The 17,573-nt window shown below is 33.7% G+C and overlaps 1 protein-coding gene across 3 annotated transcripts in view; it reads right to left on the reverse strand.

Annotated features, from left to right (window-relative positions):
• The window catches only part of VPS13A (vacuolar protein sorting 13 homolog A), a 233,138-nt gene that overhangs the window by 193,998 nt on the left and 21,567 nt on the right, over window positions 1–17,573 (reverse strand). For all 3 annotated transcript variants that reach the window (XM_041740166.1, XM_041740174.1, XM_041740183.1), the window contains exons 4-10: window positions 16,722–16,817; window positions 16,143–16,244; window positions 7,408–7,517; window positions 6,669–6,728; window positions 4,325–4,384; window positions 4,049–4,129; window positions 549–606 (exon numbers count right to left, since the gene is read on the reverse strand). In XM_041740166.1, the coding sequence (XP_041596100.1) occupies window positions 549–606; window positions 4,049–4,129; window positions 4,325–4,384; window positions 6,669–6,728; window positions 7,408–7,517; window positions 16,143–16,244; window positions 16,722–16,817 (567 nt within the window). The remainder of the gene's footprint in view (window positions 1–548; window positions 607–4,048; window positions 4,130–4,324; window positions 4,385–6,668; window positions 6,729–7,407; window positions 7,518–16,142; window positions 16,245–16,721; window positions 16,818–17,573) is intronic.

A 17,573-nucleotide genomic window follows, 5' to 3' on the forward strand; every position in this document is an offset into this window, starting at 1 on the left:
GTTGATAACATCAAACAACCAAATCCAATAAATAAACTATCCACCCATCAATCAGAATTTATCGAGTGCCTATACAGAGTAAAAGAAAACAGTACTTCTTTCAACTCAAAATTTTAGTTGCTCATTTCTGATTATAAAAGTATTACACGTTCATTTCTGAAAATTTGGAACCAGAAAAAATGTGAAGAAAAATTTTAAATATACATTTTTAAAATAACAAGATAACACTATGGACTATAGCAGCTAGCCTTATTAAATTGTATTTGCCATGTAAAACATCTTTAAAAGATTATAACTAAAGAACACTTAGAGATTTACCACATTTATTACGTTCTCTCTTATAAGGCATTTTTCTTTCCTATAGTTTCAAAAAATAGCAAAAGGGTCCCCAACAATGAATGGCATAGAACAAACTGGGTTTTTGTGTATATTATATACTTTTAATTATATGACAAAACTAACATGAAACATCACAGTGACACTATCAATGTTCATTTAAAATTTATACCAATTATTTTAATTGCACTTATTTTATAAAATGTACTTACCAAAATCATAACCTTCTGGAACAGTATTGTCAGTAACAATACCATTCTTCAAGCTGTCCTATTAAAAGACAAACTGCTTTTATTTACATTCATGCCAATATATCTTTATTAGACAAAATCCTACATACAAAATCCTTACATACCAAAACAAAGTTTTAAAGCAATTTAAAAAATAAAAAACTGAAACTTAGGAAGACTTAGCTATGGAAAATATTAAAGTAGTAAGACAATATCCCATTAAATTAGTATTATTTAAGAATGATCTGAAACTATTTAGATATGTAGTATGTTTTTACATATTTGTATACAAGCACATTTTATATATGTACATATCTGTATACATATTTGTACAAGCACATATATAAAATGTGCTTGTATACAAAACTCAATATCCACTTACAAGAAAGAATCTCAAGAAAGTGGTATAAATATACCTTAACCTCATAAAGACCATATATGAAAATCCCACAGCTAACATGCTCAACATTAAAAACTGAAAGCTCTGGGATGCCTGGGTGGCTCAGTGGTTGAGCATCTGCCTTTGGCTCAGGACGTGATCTCGGATTCCCGGGACCGAGTCCCACATTGGGCTCCTTGCATGGAGCCTGCTTCTCCTCCCTCTGCCTGAGTCTCTGCCTCTCTTTCTCTCTCATGAAAAGGTAAATAAAATCTTAAAACAAACAAACAAAAAAACCTGAAAGCTCTTCCTCGAAGATCAGGAGCAAGACAAAGATGCCCCACCTTACCACTTTTATTCAGCATAGTACTACAAGACCTAGCCAGAGCAATTAAGAATAAAAGACATCCAAACTGGAAAAGAAGTAAAACTGTTACTATTTGTACAGGACATAACACTCTATAGAAAACTCTAAAGACTCCACCAAAAACTGTCAGAACTAATAAATGAATTCAATAAAATTGCAGTATACAAAATTAATATACAAAAATCTACTAAATTTCTGTACACTGATGCAGTAACAGAAAAAGAAATCAAGAAAACAATCCAACTTACAATTACATCAAAAAGAATAAAATGCCTAGGAATAAATTTAACGAAGGAAGTCAATCAGGGAAAGATAAATACCATCCGATTAGACTCATGTAGAATTTAACAAAAGTGGTGAAAAGAAAAAGGGGAGGCAAGCCATAAAAGATTCTTAAACACAGAGAGCAAACAGAGGGTTGTTAGAGAGAAGGTGGGCAGGAGATGGGCTAAATAGGTGATGAGGAATAAGGAGGGCACTTGTCCTAATGAGTACTTTGTGTTGTAAGCAATGAATCATTAAATTCACTTCTGAAACCAGTATTACACTATATCTTAACTAACTAGAAATTAAATAAAAACTTTTAAAAAAGAAAATTAACTAAAACTATTATAAAGACATTTGTTACTCACATTTTGTAGCTTTAGGTAATTAAAACAATAAAACTAAAAGTATTTTAAATTAAAAAAAAAAAAATTCAACCAAGGAGGTAAAAGCTTTGTATACCAAAAACCATAAGATACTGAAAAGAAATTGAAGATGCAAAAAATTGGGAACACATTCCACAATCTATATTGCAAGAAATAATCCTGTTAAAAAGTCCATACTACCCCAAAAATCTACAAATTCAATGCAATCTCAATCAAATTTCCAATGGCGTCATTCACAAAAACAGAACAAATGATCCTAATGTATATATGGAACCACAAAAGATCCTGAATAACCAAAGTATCTTGATATATGGTCAATTAATTTACAGCAAGCCAAAAATATACAATGGGGAAAAAATATACAAGCCAAAAAATCTTCAATATGTGGTATTTGGAAAACTGTACAGCCACATACACATGAATGAAACTGGACCACTACCTTAAACCATACACGACAATTAACTCCAAGTAGATTAAAAGACTTGACTGTAAGCCCTGGAACCACAAAATTCCTAAAAGAAAACATAGGCAGAAGTCTCCTTCAAATTGGTCTTGATGATATAATTTGGATCTGACACCAAAAGTCAAGTCAACAACAACAACAACAACAACAAAAAAAAGTCAAGTCAACAAAAGAAAAAAGTAAACAAGTAGAACATCAAACTAAAGTTTCTGCACAGCAAAGGAAACCAACATAATACAAAGGCAAACTACTACATAGAAAATATTTGCAAATAATTTTCTGATAAGGGGTCAATATCCAAAATACATAGACAACCCAATATCAGAAAAACAATCCAATTTAAAAATGGGAGAGGAACTGAAAAGCCATTTTTCAAACAGATATCCAACAGGTACATGAAAAGGTACTCAACACCACTAATCATCAGGGGAATTGGAAACCAAAAGCATGAGATATCACCTAACACCTGTCATAATGGTTATTATAAAAAAAAAAAAAAACCCTCAAGAAATAACAAGCAATACCAAGGAAATGGAGAAAAGGAAATTCTTATGCACTGTTGATAGAAATGTAAACTGATACAATCTTCATGGAAAACAGTATGGAGAGTCCTCAAAAAATTAAAAGGACTACAATACAATCCATTCTGAATATTTATTCAAAGAAAAGCAGGAACTAGAAAAGATACATGCACCTCCATGTTCACTGCAGCATTAATTACAATAGCCAAGATATGGGAACAACCTAAATGTCCATTGATTAATGAACACGTAAATAAAATATACTGTATATATAAACAATATATATATTTATATATATAATATATATTTATATACTGGAATATTATATGTAATATATATAATATATTGAATTATATTTATATGTATTTATAAAAATATATATTTATATATTGGAATATTATTCAGCCGTTAAAAAGAAGGAAATCTTACCACCTGCAATAAGGATAAGCCTTGATGGCATTATGCTAAGTGAAATAAGTCAAACAGACAAGTATTACACATATGTGGAATACTAAAAAAAAAAAAAAAAAAAAAAAAAAAAAAGGGCCAAACTCATACAGAGAACAGACTGGCAGTTGTCAGAGGTCGAGTAGGAGATATGCAAAATGTGTAAAGGGAAGTCAAAAGATTAAGAACTTCTAGTTATCCAGTAAGTCAGTCATGGGGTATATATAATATACGGCATGGCAACTATAGTTAACTATACTACATTGCATATTCTAGCATTGCTAAGAGAGTAAATCTTACAAGTACTCACCAAAAGAAAAAAAATTCTGTAATTAACTATGTATGATAATGGATATTAAACTTCTCGTGGTCATTTCACATTACATACAAATACTGAACCATTATGGTGCACACATAAAACTTATCCTAATGCTACATGTCAATTATACAAAAAAAAAAAGATGTTTGTGTGTTTATACATGTTTGTGTAGAGGCACACATATACATTCACCTATTTCTGTAAATGCTAATGGATTTTGCCTAGGAAAAAAGACCACAGGCTATAGTATGTTAATAAACAATAATGAATAAAAACCTTATGCAAAATATGCTACCAACAAAGGTATACATGCACATATCAAAAAGATTTACTTACCAGTGATTCGTCATAATCATTAAGGTAAAACAGCCGAGACTTCACATTCCAATAGGCAAAAAGGTTATCCAATCGGACTAACTGAAAATAAATCACGTTTATTACATCTCATTTCCTTTAAAGGATCTTTAATATATGCTATTTTCAGAAGTCTCAAACAACTGAGTAATGTAATAGAGTTAAGCAAATAAACACAATTCACATAAATCTTTATATTACCATTTGCCTTTCTAAAAATTTCTTTCATTAAGTCTGTGGGTTGACAAAATATTTTACCTTACGAACTAGTTTCTCAGTTTCATCATGTAAACATGGAACCCAGTTTTGATCAGTTGTCTGAAAAGAAAAATTAAAAAGTGAAAGTCAATTACATGTGAAATGGCAGACTGATAAACCGTACCAACCGTGCCCTTGACCAATTTCCCATAAAAATGTCCCTGAAAACATTCAGTGGAAGAATATTAATCACAAGAAAGCCTCTGCTTTCGAGGAGCTCACTGTTGACTGAAAAAACATAAAAAAACAATCACAAACAGTTAAGTGCCATCCTAGAGGTTAAATACATCTCAGAATAAGGTAGGAGCCTCAAACTCAGAGGTGTAATGGAGAAAGTGATGTCTAATATATGACATATGAATAGAAATTTTTTATTTTAAAGTCAGTAGGGAATGTCTCCGAGTAGGAAAATATGCAAACATGCAAAATATTCAGGGAACTGAAGAAGCCCAGTATGGCCAGAGAACATAAAGCAAACAAAGAAAAGAGGTAAAACCAGATGTTACCTGGGGTCAGATTACAAAAGGACTATAAACTATTTTAAAACAAAATTATTGGCTTTATTCCAATAGCAATGAGAAGCCACTGAGGTGAATAAAGTGTTTAGATGCTTATTCTACAAAGATGGTTTTCATTTTTTGGTAGAGAACTGAAGAGATGACAACAGTGGTTTTCAAACTTGAGCATGCATCAAAATCACCCAGAGGGTTTTCTAAAACCTAGATTGGTGGGGCCCCCAACTTGAGTTTCAAATTGAATAGGTCTGGGCTAGGGGACCAGTTTCCAAGGTCTCTCAAAGGTGATGGTCAACACCACTGCAGTCACAGCTACCCACTACACCTCCACATTTTCACAGCCAATGGCTAATTCCCCATTCACACTTTTCAAACTTATAGCAGCATTTGACAGTTTACCCCACCCAACTTCATTCAGTTACTTATCATTTGGCTTTTCTTATTTATTTTGCTTGTAGTGGATCCATGTTTTAAAAAGAAATTATACACAAAAACCCAATGGATATAACAAATAAAAAGCAGGTAATTAAATACTACATAGCAATTAAACTGAATTATGTGTAGCAACACAAGTAAATGTCAAAAAAACTGTGATGAAAAAATGAAAATTTATATAACAATCATGGAACATATTATTTAGGATGCTTATCTTTGAGAGAAGGGTGAGAGCAGAAAACAAAACAGATGTAAACTTTATTCCTTAAGAGTTTATTTATTCTTTAAAGGTATTTAAAATTTACGGGATCCCTGGGTGGCGCAGCGGTTTGGCGCCTGCCTTTGGCCCAGGGCGCGATCCTAGAGACCCGGGATCGAATCCCAAGTCGGGCTCCCGGTGCATGGAGCCTGCTTCTCCCTCTGCCTGTGTCTCTGCCTCTCTCTCTCTCTCTGTGACTATCATAAATAAATAATTTTAAAAAAATAAAAAATAAAAAATAAAATAAAATTTAAACCACATGACAAATTCCACAACTGTCCATTCTGGATGGATGCAACCCAATGTTCCATAATCTTCTATTTGCTCCTATACTTTAAAAATTCCTCAATTTGAGGGACGTCTGGGTGGCTCAGCGATTGAGCATCTGTCTTCGGCTCAGGGTGTAATCCCGGGGTCTGGGATCGAGTTCCGCTTGGGCTCCCTGAGAGGAGCCTGCCTTCTCCCTCTGCCTCTGTCTCTGTTTCTCTGTGTGTCTCTCATGAATAAATAATTTTTTAAAAATCCTCAATTTGAAAAACTAGACGAGAAGAAAGTTCACCACAATATTGAAAATGGTGGTGAGGAAAGAAGCAATTTGTTTCTTTATGCTTTTCATGACTTATCAAAAGGTTCTGAGATAAACATTCATTACTTTTATTTTCTACTTAAGAAATATATTTTTAAGAAAAAATATCCAATATTATAATTTGCAAATAATAGGCCCTCATATTTTTTTAAAGATTTTATTTATTCATATGAGAGAGAGAAAGAGAGAGAGAGAGAGAGAGAGAGAGGCAGAGACACAGGTAGAGGGAGAAGCAGGCTCCATGCAGGGAGCCTGACGTGGGACCCGATTCCAGGACTCTGGGATCACACCCTGAGCCAAAGGCAGACGCTCAACCACTGAGCCACCCAGGTGTCCCATGGCCCTCATTATTTTAAACTAAATCTGATTAACAATCATTTTTGAAATGCTGAACTACCTATCGCCAATTCCAATCCAGCCTATGCACTTTCTATACTAATTCCATACAGACAACTATTTTTGATGCTGGCATACATGAAAAATAATTAAGAATTTGATGAACTATACTGCACAATTAAATATGGTTAAATTTCTTTGAAAACAAAGTACCTGCATGCTGAGATTTTGAAGGGAAATACCAAATGACAGTGGGTTGTCTCGATTTGTGATCTAAAGAGGAAAGAGCAAATTTTACTCAGATTTTTAGTTAAACAAAATTCACTTTATAGAAAAAAGTTCATTTTCTGGGACATACTCTATTTCAAACATTCAAAAACATTTCAAACATTCAAAAACCAACTTTCTACACCTTTTATTCCTATATTTTTTCCTAATATTAATTAAAATACCAAATATGAATGGATTGGTGTAAATAAATCTCCATGTTTTTCAGTTTATAAAAAAAAGCTTATTAAAAAAGATGACTGACCTCACAGTAGTACTAGAAGTCAATAACTATGTAATTCTGAGAGAATACAGTATCTACTAAACATAAACAATCCAAGTCTAGCTCTATTGATTCCTAGACCACTGTAGTTTCCAGGAGGTAAGTATATTTTAAAAATACTTAACTGCTAAATTCATAATGCCCAACTATCAAAGGTAACTGTAACATAGAAAGGCATTTGCCTTCATTATCTGATTTTTGAACATTTTAGGAAAGTATTATCAAGGCAATAAATACTGCAAATGAAAACTATTATTCAGAAAAGAAAGATCGGGTCATTTTCAGCTCTGTATCCTTCCACTTCTCAGTATCCCATAGGCTGACCATTATAGAGCAGGTATCAACAAACAGTATAATATTTACATAAATATAAAAACAAGTTTCACCTATTAAAATACTTACATCATCTTCATACCGAATATGGATGTTGGAAATTTTCACTTGAAGATTTTTTATTATCTGAGTAATTAATTTTTCTGTAAAAGTGTCCTGTTTCTCCACTTGATGTTTTTCTACAATAGCAAATATTCTTTTTTTAACTTGAATGAAAAATACACTGTATAAATATTCACATATCGAGTTAACATAAACATGACCACATTAAAGAAAAAAATCTATTTGTACACAGAACACTAAGAGCCTGCTTTCCCCCAAAGTCTTCCCTACCAAAAAGACTTTCAAAGGCAACCACATACATAGTTTTCAGAATCTATTTTTTAAATGAAACGGAAGCCAACTGTGTAGAACTTAATGCCACTGAATCTTATAACTTCTGCTAACTATACCTGAGTATATAAAGATTTCGAAAACAATGAAGATTATTAGATAAGAATTATAATGGGATTAAATTAGAAAAGCTAGTAATAGCAGAAAGTAGGAATGTTCCTTAAAATTAGTGATACTATCACAAGTTGTATGTGGCTCAATGTATAAAACAGTTGAATATGCTTCTCCTACTGATGAATCCAAAACGAAATTATAAGAGCCTTTCCTTTTCTCTTTCAAGTAGGAATGAAGGAAGTTCATCCTTGTTTCATTTTCTAAAAAAGGTTTTAACCATTTCCAGCTTCAAAACTTTCCATGGGCATAGAAAAATAAAGGATTAAGGTTCCTAATCTCTTTTTTAATATGTCTTTGAGGGGTGCTTGGGTCAGTCAGTTGAGTGTCCAACTCTTAGCTGTGGCTTAGGTCATAACATCCAGGCCTGGTCAGGTTCTGTGCTCATAGTAGAGTTTGAGAATTTTTGCTCCTCTCCCTCTTCCCTTTCCACTGCTTACTCACTCTCTCCCTCTTCCCCCCACTCTCTAAAATAAATAAATCTTTGAAAAAAAAAGTATGACTTTGATAAACACAAGTTACGATCTCTTAACCCTATTTGAAAATGCCAATGAGGAGGCAGCCCAGGTGGCTCAGCGGTTTAGCGCCACCTTCAGCCCAGGGTGTGATCCTGGAGACCTGAGATCAAGTCCCATGTCGGGCTCCCGGCATGGAGCCTGCTTCTCCTGCCTGTGTTCTGCCTCTCTCTCTCTCTCTCTCTCTCTCTCTCTCTCTCATAAATAAATAAATCTTTAAAAAAAGAAAGAAAGAAAAGAAGGAAAAGAAGGAAAAAGAGAAGGAAAAGAAAGAAAAGAAAGAGAATGCCAATGAGGGCATCAGGGTGGTTCAGTGGCTGACCATCTGCCTTTGGCTCAGGTCATGATCCCAAGGTCCTGGGATCGAGTCCTGAATCAGGTCCCCACAGCTTCTCCCTCTGCCTAAGTCTCTGCCTCTCTCTGTGTCTCTCATGAATAAATGAATAGGATCTCTTTTTTTTTTTAAGATTTTATTTATTTATTCATGAGAGAGAGAGAGAGAGAGAGAGGAGACACAGGCAGAGGGAGAAGCAGGCTCCATGCAGGGAGCCTGATGTGGGACTTGATCCTGGGTCTCCAGGATCAGGCCCTGGGCTGAAGGCGGCGCTAAACCACTGAGCCACCCGGGCTGCCCTAAATAGGATCTTTAAATTAAAAAAAGAAACGAAAATGCCAATGAAAACTATCTCATTTCCTATTTCTAGTCGTGTTCCACCTGTACATACATGTCTTTTCCTCTAATTCAATGGCCCAGGAGGACAAGCTGATGAAGATATATTTACATTCAAATCCAACTGTCAGTGAACAACAGGTTAGCAAATACACTCAAATATAAAAGGACTTTAGAATTAATAAGAAAACAAAATAGAAGCTCTTTGAAAGACTAGGCATTTTAACCTTTGAATACCACCATATCCTAAAAAAAATCCTTTGCTCTATGAATCCATTCATTCAATTTAAGATCTTCCTTTCCTCATCTAGTAGTTCCCTAATTCCTTATCCTGCTCATACTCCATAATCTATTATTTCACCAACCTTTTAAACTCTTATTCTTTTCCTCATTTTCCTGTGTCAATAAAGCTCCAACCCTGGATAAACCTATTTTCTATATAAACATGTTTATACCTTGCCAGTTGAGAATGGGAGTAGGAAAAAAAAAAAAATCACACCAGAACAGACTATAATGACTTTACCCCCAACATCACTCTTACAACATTTTTCCACCCCACTTGTTCACACACTCCAGATAGCTATGTCAAAATTCTTTTCTGGTTCTCCTCCAAGATCTAACAACCCTTCCACTGCTCTCTTGACTCTGAGGGGACCCTCACCTCCAACTTTGGAAGAATGGAAGTTCCTTTTCAGTAATCATCCCTTGAGGATCACAACATGCATGACATAAATGATTACTTCTTTATCTTCACTTTACCTGATACCTTATTAGGATACGATGCCTTATTAGGATCTGATACATTCTCTGCTTTCCAAAACACTCTTTTCCCATGAAATCATAATCTCCAAACTCCTAATTATCTGATCACTCTCTTGATCATCTGTGTTCCTCTACTATACAATCATTAAACGCTGGATATCCTTAAGGCTCAGTCCCAGGATTGCTTCTCTTCTCCTATTATACTGCTGCTTCAGGGAACCTCACGCACACCTTACAGCTTGAACTATCATCCAAATAGCTGGTAACCCACAATTGTATTTTAAAGTAGTAAGTGAGATATATTCACAAAGAAATTGATACATTCAATAAAATATAAATAAGACAATATAGCCAGAACAAAGAAGAGAAGAGAAAGAGGTGGGGGCAGTAATTAGGCTGAAGAGGTAGACAGGATTTAAATCCTATAAATGTTTCTGTATCATGCTGAACAGTTTAAACTTCCACCTGAAAACAATAAGCTATCACTAATGAATTTTAAGCATTGTTAAACATTTCCATTTTAGATCTATGTAAAAACAGGAGAGACTTCTGATTAAACATGGTGGAATTAAAAAAAAAAAACATGGTGGATTATTATCTATTTCCCTACTTTTCAGTAAAACCCCACTAATGCAACAGTAAAGGAAAAAAATGGATAATCCCTAAGGCCAAATATACAAGTAACAAAACAGATAAGAGATACCTTCAAAAGTTTAGAAGCTGAAATGCAGATAGTCTTAACCTACTTAGCAGAGATGAAGCAATTTGATCCTAAATGTCTATAAATGGAGATGCCAATGATAAAGATGACTCAAAAACCCAGAACCCTGGCAAAATTCAGAAACTGAATCCTCAGAAAACATAAATGGTAGGAAGAGGATGATAATACAAGGATTGGTTAAGTCTGTGTAATTAGTAGTTAGACTTCCAGTACCTTTCCATTCTAGTGAGAAGCAAGAATTTACTGTGAAGAAAATAAATGCAAAAAACATCTAAAACTTTCAAGTAGATCTATATGGAGTAGGCTTAGGGGCTAAGCCAGAAGACAACATTTTTGCTTTAATTATGGGTACTATACTACTTATTAACTTTCAAAGCTATATATATTATTTTGATAAGATGAAAATAATTTTCAAAAAGCAAAAGCCTGGGGAATCGGGGTGGCTCAGGGGTTGAGCATCTGCCTTTGGCTCTGGTCGTGATCCCAGATTCCTGGGATTGAGTACCACATCAGGCTCCCTGGGGGAGCCTGCTTCTCCCTCTGCCTACATCTCTACCTCTTTCTCTGTATCTCTCATGAATGAATAAATAAAAATGTATAAGAACAAACAAACAAAAAAAAACCCAACCAGACGGAAGATAAGGTAACAGAACACTTAGCCAATAAACTAATTAGATTTAACACACGTATAATATACATAACGATTCCACAAGAGCAGCATCTTCATTCTTCTTAGGTACACTTAAGACAGTTTCCATGATAGTCCACATATTAGGACACAAATTAGGTTTCAACAGATTTAAAAATATAGATACCAAACAAAGTATCATCTCGGACCACATCAGAATAAAGTCAGAAATAAAACACAGATATTAAATTGGAAAATTCACATGTTTGTGGAAATTAAAACAAACTTAAAATCACCGATGGATTACAGAATAAATCATAAGGGAAATTAAACAACAGAGATATGAAAACAAAAATATAGCATACCAAAACTTATGGGACACAATAAAAAAGTATTAAAAAGGAAATCTATAGCTATAAAAAACAAAAAGTTCTTAAAACAACTTACCTTACAACTTAAACAACTAGGGGAAAAAAGGACAAACTAAATCGAAAGCTAGACGAGAAAATTAAGATTTAAGTAGAGGTAACCTAAATATAAAACCAATAGAAAAAAAATGAGACCTGAAATTGGGTTTATTTTGTTCTAAATATTTTATTTATTTATTCATGAGAGACACATACAGAGAGGCAGAGACACAGGCAGAGGGAGAAAGCAGGTTCCCCGCGGCAAGCCTGATGCAGGACTTGATCCCAGTACCAAGCGATCACAACCTGAGCCAAAGGCAGATGCTCAACCACTGAGCCACTCACAGGTGCCTTGAAGTTGGTTTTTTGAAAAGGTCAACAAAACTGAAAAATCTAAGTGGACTAAGTGGACCAAGAAAAAAAGAAAAACGACTCCGAATACCAAAATAACATGTAAGAGTGGGAATATTACTAGAAATGCTACAGACCTAAGAAGGATTATAAATACTATGAATAATTGCATGCTAACAAACTGGATTAACTAGATGAAAGGAACTCCTAGAACCACAAAACTACCAAGACAAAATTACAAAGAAATTAAAAATTTGAATATACATATAACTGGTAAGGAAACTGAATCAGTGACCTAAACTCTCATGACAAATAAAAGCCCTGGAACTGATGGCTTAACTGATGAATTCTACCAAACACTTAAATAAAAACATCAACCTTTTCAAACTCCTCAAAAAAAAATTAAAGACTCCAAACTCAATGTATGACGTCAGCATTGATCTGATATCAAAGCTTCACAAAGACACTACAAGAAAACTACAGATATACCTGATAAGTATTGATGCAAATACTAAAATACCAACAAATAAAATTCAACAGCACGTTAAGAAGATTATGTGCCATGACTCACAATTTATTACTAGACTGGAAGGATAAGTAGATATATCAAAATCAATGTAATACACCACATTTACCAAATAAAAAAAATATATATATATGATCATCTCAATTAATGAAGAAAAAATATTTGACAAACTTCAATACTTTCATAATAAGGAGTCAACAAACTAGGACTAGAAAGAAACTACCTCAACATAATAAAGATCATCTAGAAAAGATCATCTACCTAGATCATCTAGGTAGAAAGAAACTACCTCAACAAAATAAAGATGTTGGATGTGATGCCCACATCAAACATCATACTTAATGTTAAGGCTGAAAGCTTTCCCTTGAAAAATCAGAGACAGCAAAAATGTCCAGTTTTGTTCATTTTTATTCAACATAATACTGGAAAGTATAGCCAGAGTAATTACAAGAGAAAAAGAAACAAAAGGCATCCTAATCAGAAAGGAAGAAGTAAAATTATTTCTGTTCATAGACAATATGATCTTATATGAAGAAAATGCTAACTACCCAACAAAGCAACTGTTAAAACTAGAAACTCAGCAAAGTAGTCAACACAAAAAAATCAATTGCAGGGGTGCCTAAGTGGCTCAGTTGGTTGAGGAACCAACTCCTAATTTCAGCTCAGGTCATGATCTCAGGGTCATGAAATTGAGCCCTGCCTTGAGCTTCATGTTGAACATAGAGCCTGCTTGGGATTCTTTCTGTCCTTCTCCCTCTGCCCCTCCCCACGCTCGCATACATGCACACACACACTCTCTTACTCTCCAAAAAAAATTTAAAAAATCAATTTCATATCAATTCCCTAACAATGAAGAATCTGAGGAGGGAAATCACAGAAACAATTCCCTTTACAATAGCATCAAAAAGAAAAAAAATAACTTTGAGACTAACAGAACCAAGGAAGTAAAAGATTTGTACACTAAAAATTACAAAACCCTATCAAAAGATATTTTAAAAGATATAAACAGAGGGAAACACATTCCAAGTTCATGGATTGAAAAACACTGTTAGTCTGTCAACATTACCCGAAACAATCGATGGATTCAAAGCAATCTTTATGAAAATCCCAATCATACTTTATGAAGAAACAGAAAAACGCATTCTAAAATTCATAAGGAATCTCAAGGGGCTCTCACAGAGCAAAAAACAATCTTGAAAAAGAACAAAGCTGAAAGACTTACACATTTCCTGATTTTAATATTTACAACACAGCTACAGTAATCAAAACAAAGTGGTACTGTCATGCGGACATGTAAACAAATGAAATAGAACTGAGCACACAGAATAAACCCTTGCATATATAGTCAAATGATTTTTTAAAAGGGGCCAAGACTATTCAATCAGGAATGGATAGTAATTTTAATAAATGATGCTGGGAAGACTGGATATCAAGATATCCACAGCAAGAGAATAAAATTGGAGACTTATCTACGAATATATACAAAAATTAACTCAAAATGTAACTAAGATTTAAATTTAAGACCTAAGGGGTCTCAGGGTAGCTCAGTGGTTGGGTGCCTGCCTTCGGCCTAAGGTATGATCCTGGAGTCCGGGGATCAAGTCCCACATTGGGCTCCCTGCATGGAGCCTGCTTCTCTCTCTGCCTGTGTCTCTGCCTCTCTCTCTCTCTCTCCCTCTCTCATGAATAAATAAATTAAATAATTAATTAATTAATTAATTAATTAAAGACCTATAACTTTAAAACTCTTAGAGGAAAATATAGGACCAAAGCTGCATGATACTGGATTTGGCAATGATTTCTTGCATAGGACACCAAGGCACAAGCAATAGAAGATAACAAAATGAATTTCATGGGAATTTAAAATTTTTGTGCATAGGACACTATCAACAGAATAGTTACACAAAGAATGGGATAAAACTTGCAGATCATGTATTTAGTAAGGGGTTAACATCCAGAATACATAAAGAACTCCTATCACCCAACAAAAACAAAAAAGACAACCCAATTAAAAGATGAGCAAAAGACACTTCTCCAAGAAGATATACACTTCTCCAAAAAAGATATACAAATAGACACTTCTCCAAAGAAGATATACAAATGGCCAATAAGCATGTGAAAAGAGATGCCACTTCATCTCCATTAGGATGCTACCATGAAAAAAAGACAAAATAACAACCACAGGCAAGGATGTGAAGGAATTGGAACCTTTGTGCACTGTTGGTGAAAATGTAAAACCATACAAGACCCTGTTGAAAACGGTATAGTGATCCCTCAAAAAGTCAATAATATAGTACAATTTACTACAGATCCAGCAACTCCACTTCTGTGTACATACTCAAAAAAACCTGAAAGCAATCTCAAAGAAATATTCGTACTCCCATGTTCAGAGCAGCATTAATCACAATAGCTAAAGCACAGGAACAACCCAAGTGTCCCCTGATGGGTGAACGGGCAAAATGTGATATATATACAAAAAAATGGAATATTCAGCTAAATATTCTGACATATGCTACAACATGGACAAATCTTGAAGACATGATGCTAAGTGAAATAAGCCAATCGGAAAAAAACAAGTTATATGATTCCACTTATATGCAGTACTCAGAGTATTCAAAACGATAGACAAGAAAGTAGAATTGTGGTTGCCAGAGGTTGGAAGTGAGGGGGGTGGAAAGGGTGGGTTATTGTTTAATGGGTATAACGTTTCAATTTTACAAAAGAGACATGAAGATGGATGGTAGTAATGGTTGCACAACATTTATAAATGTACTTAATACCAGGGAGCTGTACACTTAAAAATTATTAAGATGGTAAACTCTATTGTATGTATGCCACAGTAAAAAAAAAAAAAATTAAAAGAAAAGATGATTGGGGATGTTAGTGAACAACTACACAGGATATGAAAGAACTGAGAGAAGAAACAATTATAAGAAGTGTGACCAAAAATTGTATTAAATCTCCTTTAAAGCTTCTACCTCTTTGTCAAGAAGTTAAATGTTTATTATTAGATTTTACTTTTTTTATTGAAAAAATAAATACATGGCAAGGTTGGTGATGTAAGTATACACTTTTTTAAGATGCTTACAGTAACAGAAGATATAAATAGATAACTAGGTTAGGAACATCATTTTGTGTTTGAAGATAAGACAGGCTGCAGCATATTTACATGCTACGGAGAAAGCTTTACCAGAGAGAACAGAGTACAAAAAGTACCTGGTGATAGTGACCACTGCAGAAGGGGAAAGGAATTAGTTTTCTGCAGGACAGCTCCTCCACTGAGAAAAGGGTTGAAGTAATGGACTTTGGTCTAGGCTAAATAGGAAAGGATATGAACCCAGAGAATAAACAAACAGATTTAGGAAAACAAATATATCAAAGGACTAATAAGTACCTCCAAAAGGTTAAGAATTGATATAGGGGATTTTTTTATAAAGCTAGAAAACAAAATATACTTGATGAAATTAATTATTACAGTTAAAAACTAACCTTACCCTCATAAGGTAGGTATATTATTTGTCATAAGGTAAGTTTCTATAAGTAAAATTTCTGTAAACATAATAAAATACAAAACCACGTTAAAATTCCCCACGTAATGAGATTCCTTCATATTTGTTAAATAATTTCAATGCCTCCAGAGAAAAGTAATATTCAAATGATAAGTATTTGTCTTTCCTCGGTTTTTTATTACCATTTTTATCTACTATTTTCTTTCTTTACCTTGATCAGCTACTTTTTGTTTGGCTTCTTCTATTCGTTTCAGTTCATGCTGTTTTGCTTCCAAGAGTTGTTTTTCTTCTTTTAAAGGATCGTATTTTATTTCTACAGGAAGCATAAAACGAATATTTAATTACTTTAACTATACTCTTTCAAAAATATCCTTGAATTGAAAATAATCACTAATTCAAAATCTGTAAAAATTTACAGTGAAAACCAATTTAATTTGAATTTCCAAATGCTAATTTAAATATAGAAGTACCTCGGGGCAGGGCACCTAGGTGGCTGAGGCCCAGCGGTTAGTTAAGCATCTACCTTCAGCTCAGGTCAGGATCCCAGTGTCCTGGGATGGAGCAGGGAGTGAGGCTCCCTGCTCAGCAGAGTTCCCTTCTCCTCCCTCTGCTCCTCCCCTTGCTCCTGCTCCCTCTCTCACTTACTCACTCTCTCACTCAAAGAGACTTTTAAAATAAATATAAAAGTATCCCAAAAAACTTATCAGAAGTACTTTGAACATAATTATCAAAGATTTTTCCAACCACAAATAAAAGTACTTAAATTTCCAACGTTTAAAATTTGACTTACTAGAAGAAGGCACTATGAGTAAATAGATGTCTCCCAGAACAGCTTCAACTGGTTGAGTATACAGGTTTTTCCATGGAATTATAAGATTAAGATTACCTACATGATGTTTTTTTAAAAAGGACAAAAAATATTATTCATTCAATTGTATTTACTTCCAGCCTATTGTCTGTCAGGCATTAGTAGAAATAACAAAATAACAAACGAGTCACTTTACAGAAAGCTGTTTTACAACCAAAAACAATAAAAGCCTTTGTTGTAATAATCTGAAATTATTTGTATTAGTACTGTTGGAAAATCTACTACTAAATGATATTCTAAAAATTTACAAGTTTCTATTTACAGCAATCTGCAACACAAATATAACAATGCTTTTCTGCCATTAACCAATAATCTTTGATGTAACTTTGATTTCTCCAATTATTACTCTAAATCACTATATGAATTTACATAACACTTTCAAAAGATAGTCTATAAAATTTACTGTATATCTCATATATGTAAGTGTATTTTCCAGAGTAAAATTGAGTGTATTTTTCATATAGAGAGACTATATATACATATATACACACATAACATGTGTTTATGATTATCAACATTCAGTGAATGTATGTGCAGATTTATATGGTAATAATCAAGGATTATGGACAAGATTAGAAAACCATTCAAACTCAGTGAAAATGTTTTACTACAATCCAATAGCAAAGTATTTTTTAAAGCATTAGACTTCTTAAAACTAAAAAATGTGATGTAAGGTATTCATTATATTGATTCTATCTTGTGAATTTAGAGTATTTCCATAATAGAGGTAAGGGGGAGGTGATTAAAAAAAAGAAAACGTCCATAATAGTTTTT

Source organism: Vulpes lagopus, chromosome 2, assembly GCF_018345385.1.
Source record: "Vulpes lagopus strain Blue_001 chromosome 2, ASM1834538v1, whole genome shotgun sequence".
NCBI lineage: Eukaryota > Metazoa > Chordata > Mammalia > Carnivora > Canidae > Vulpes > Vulpes lagopus.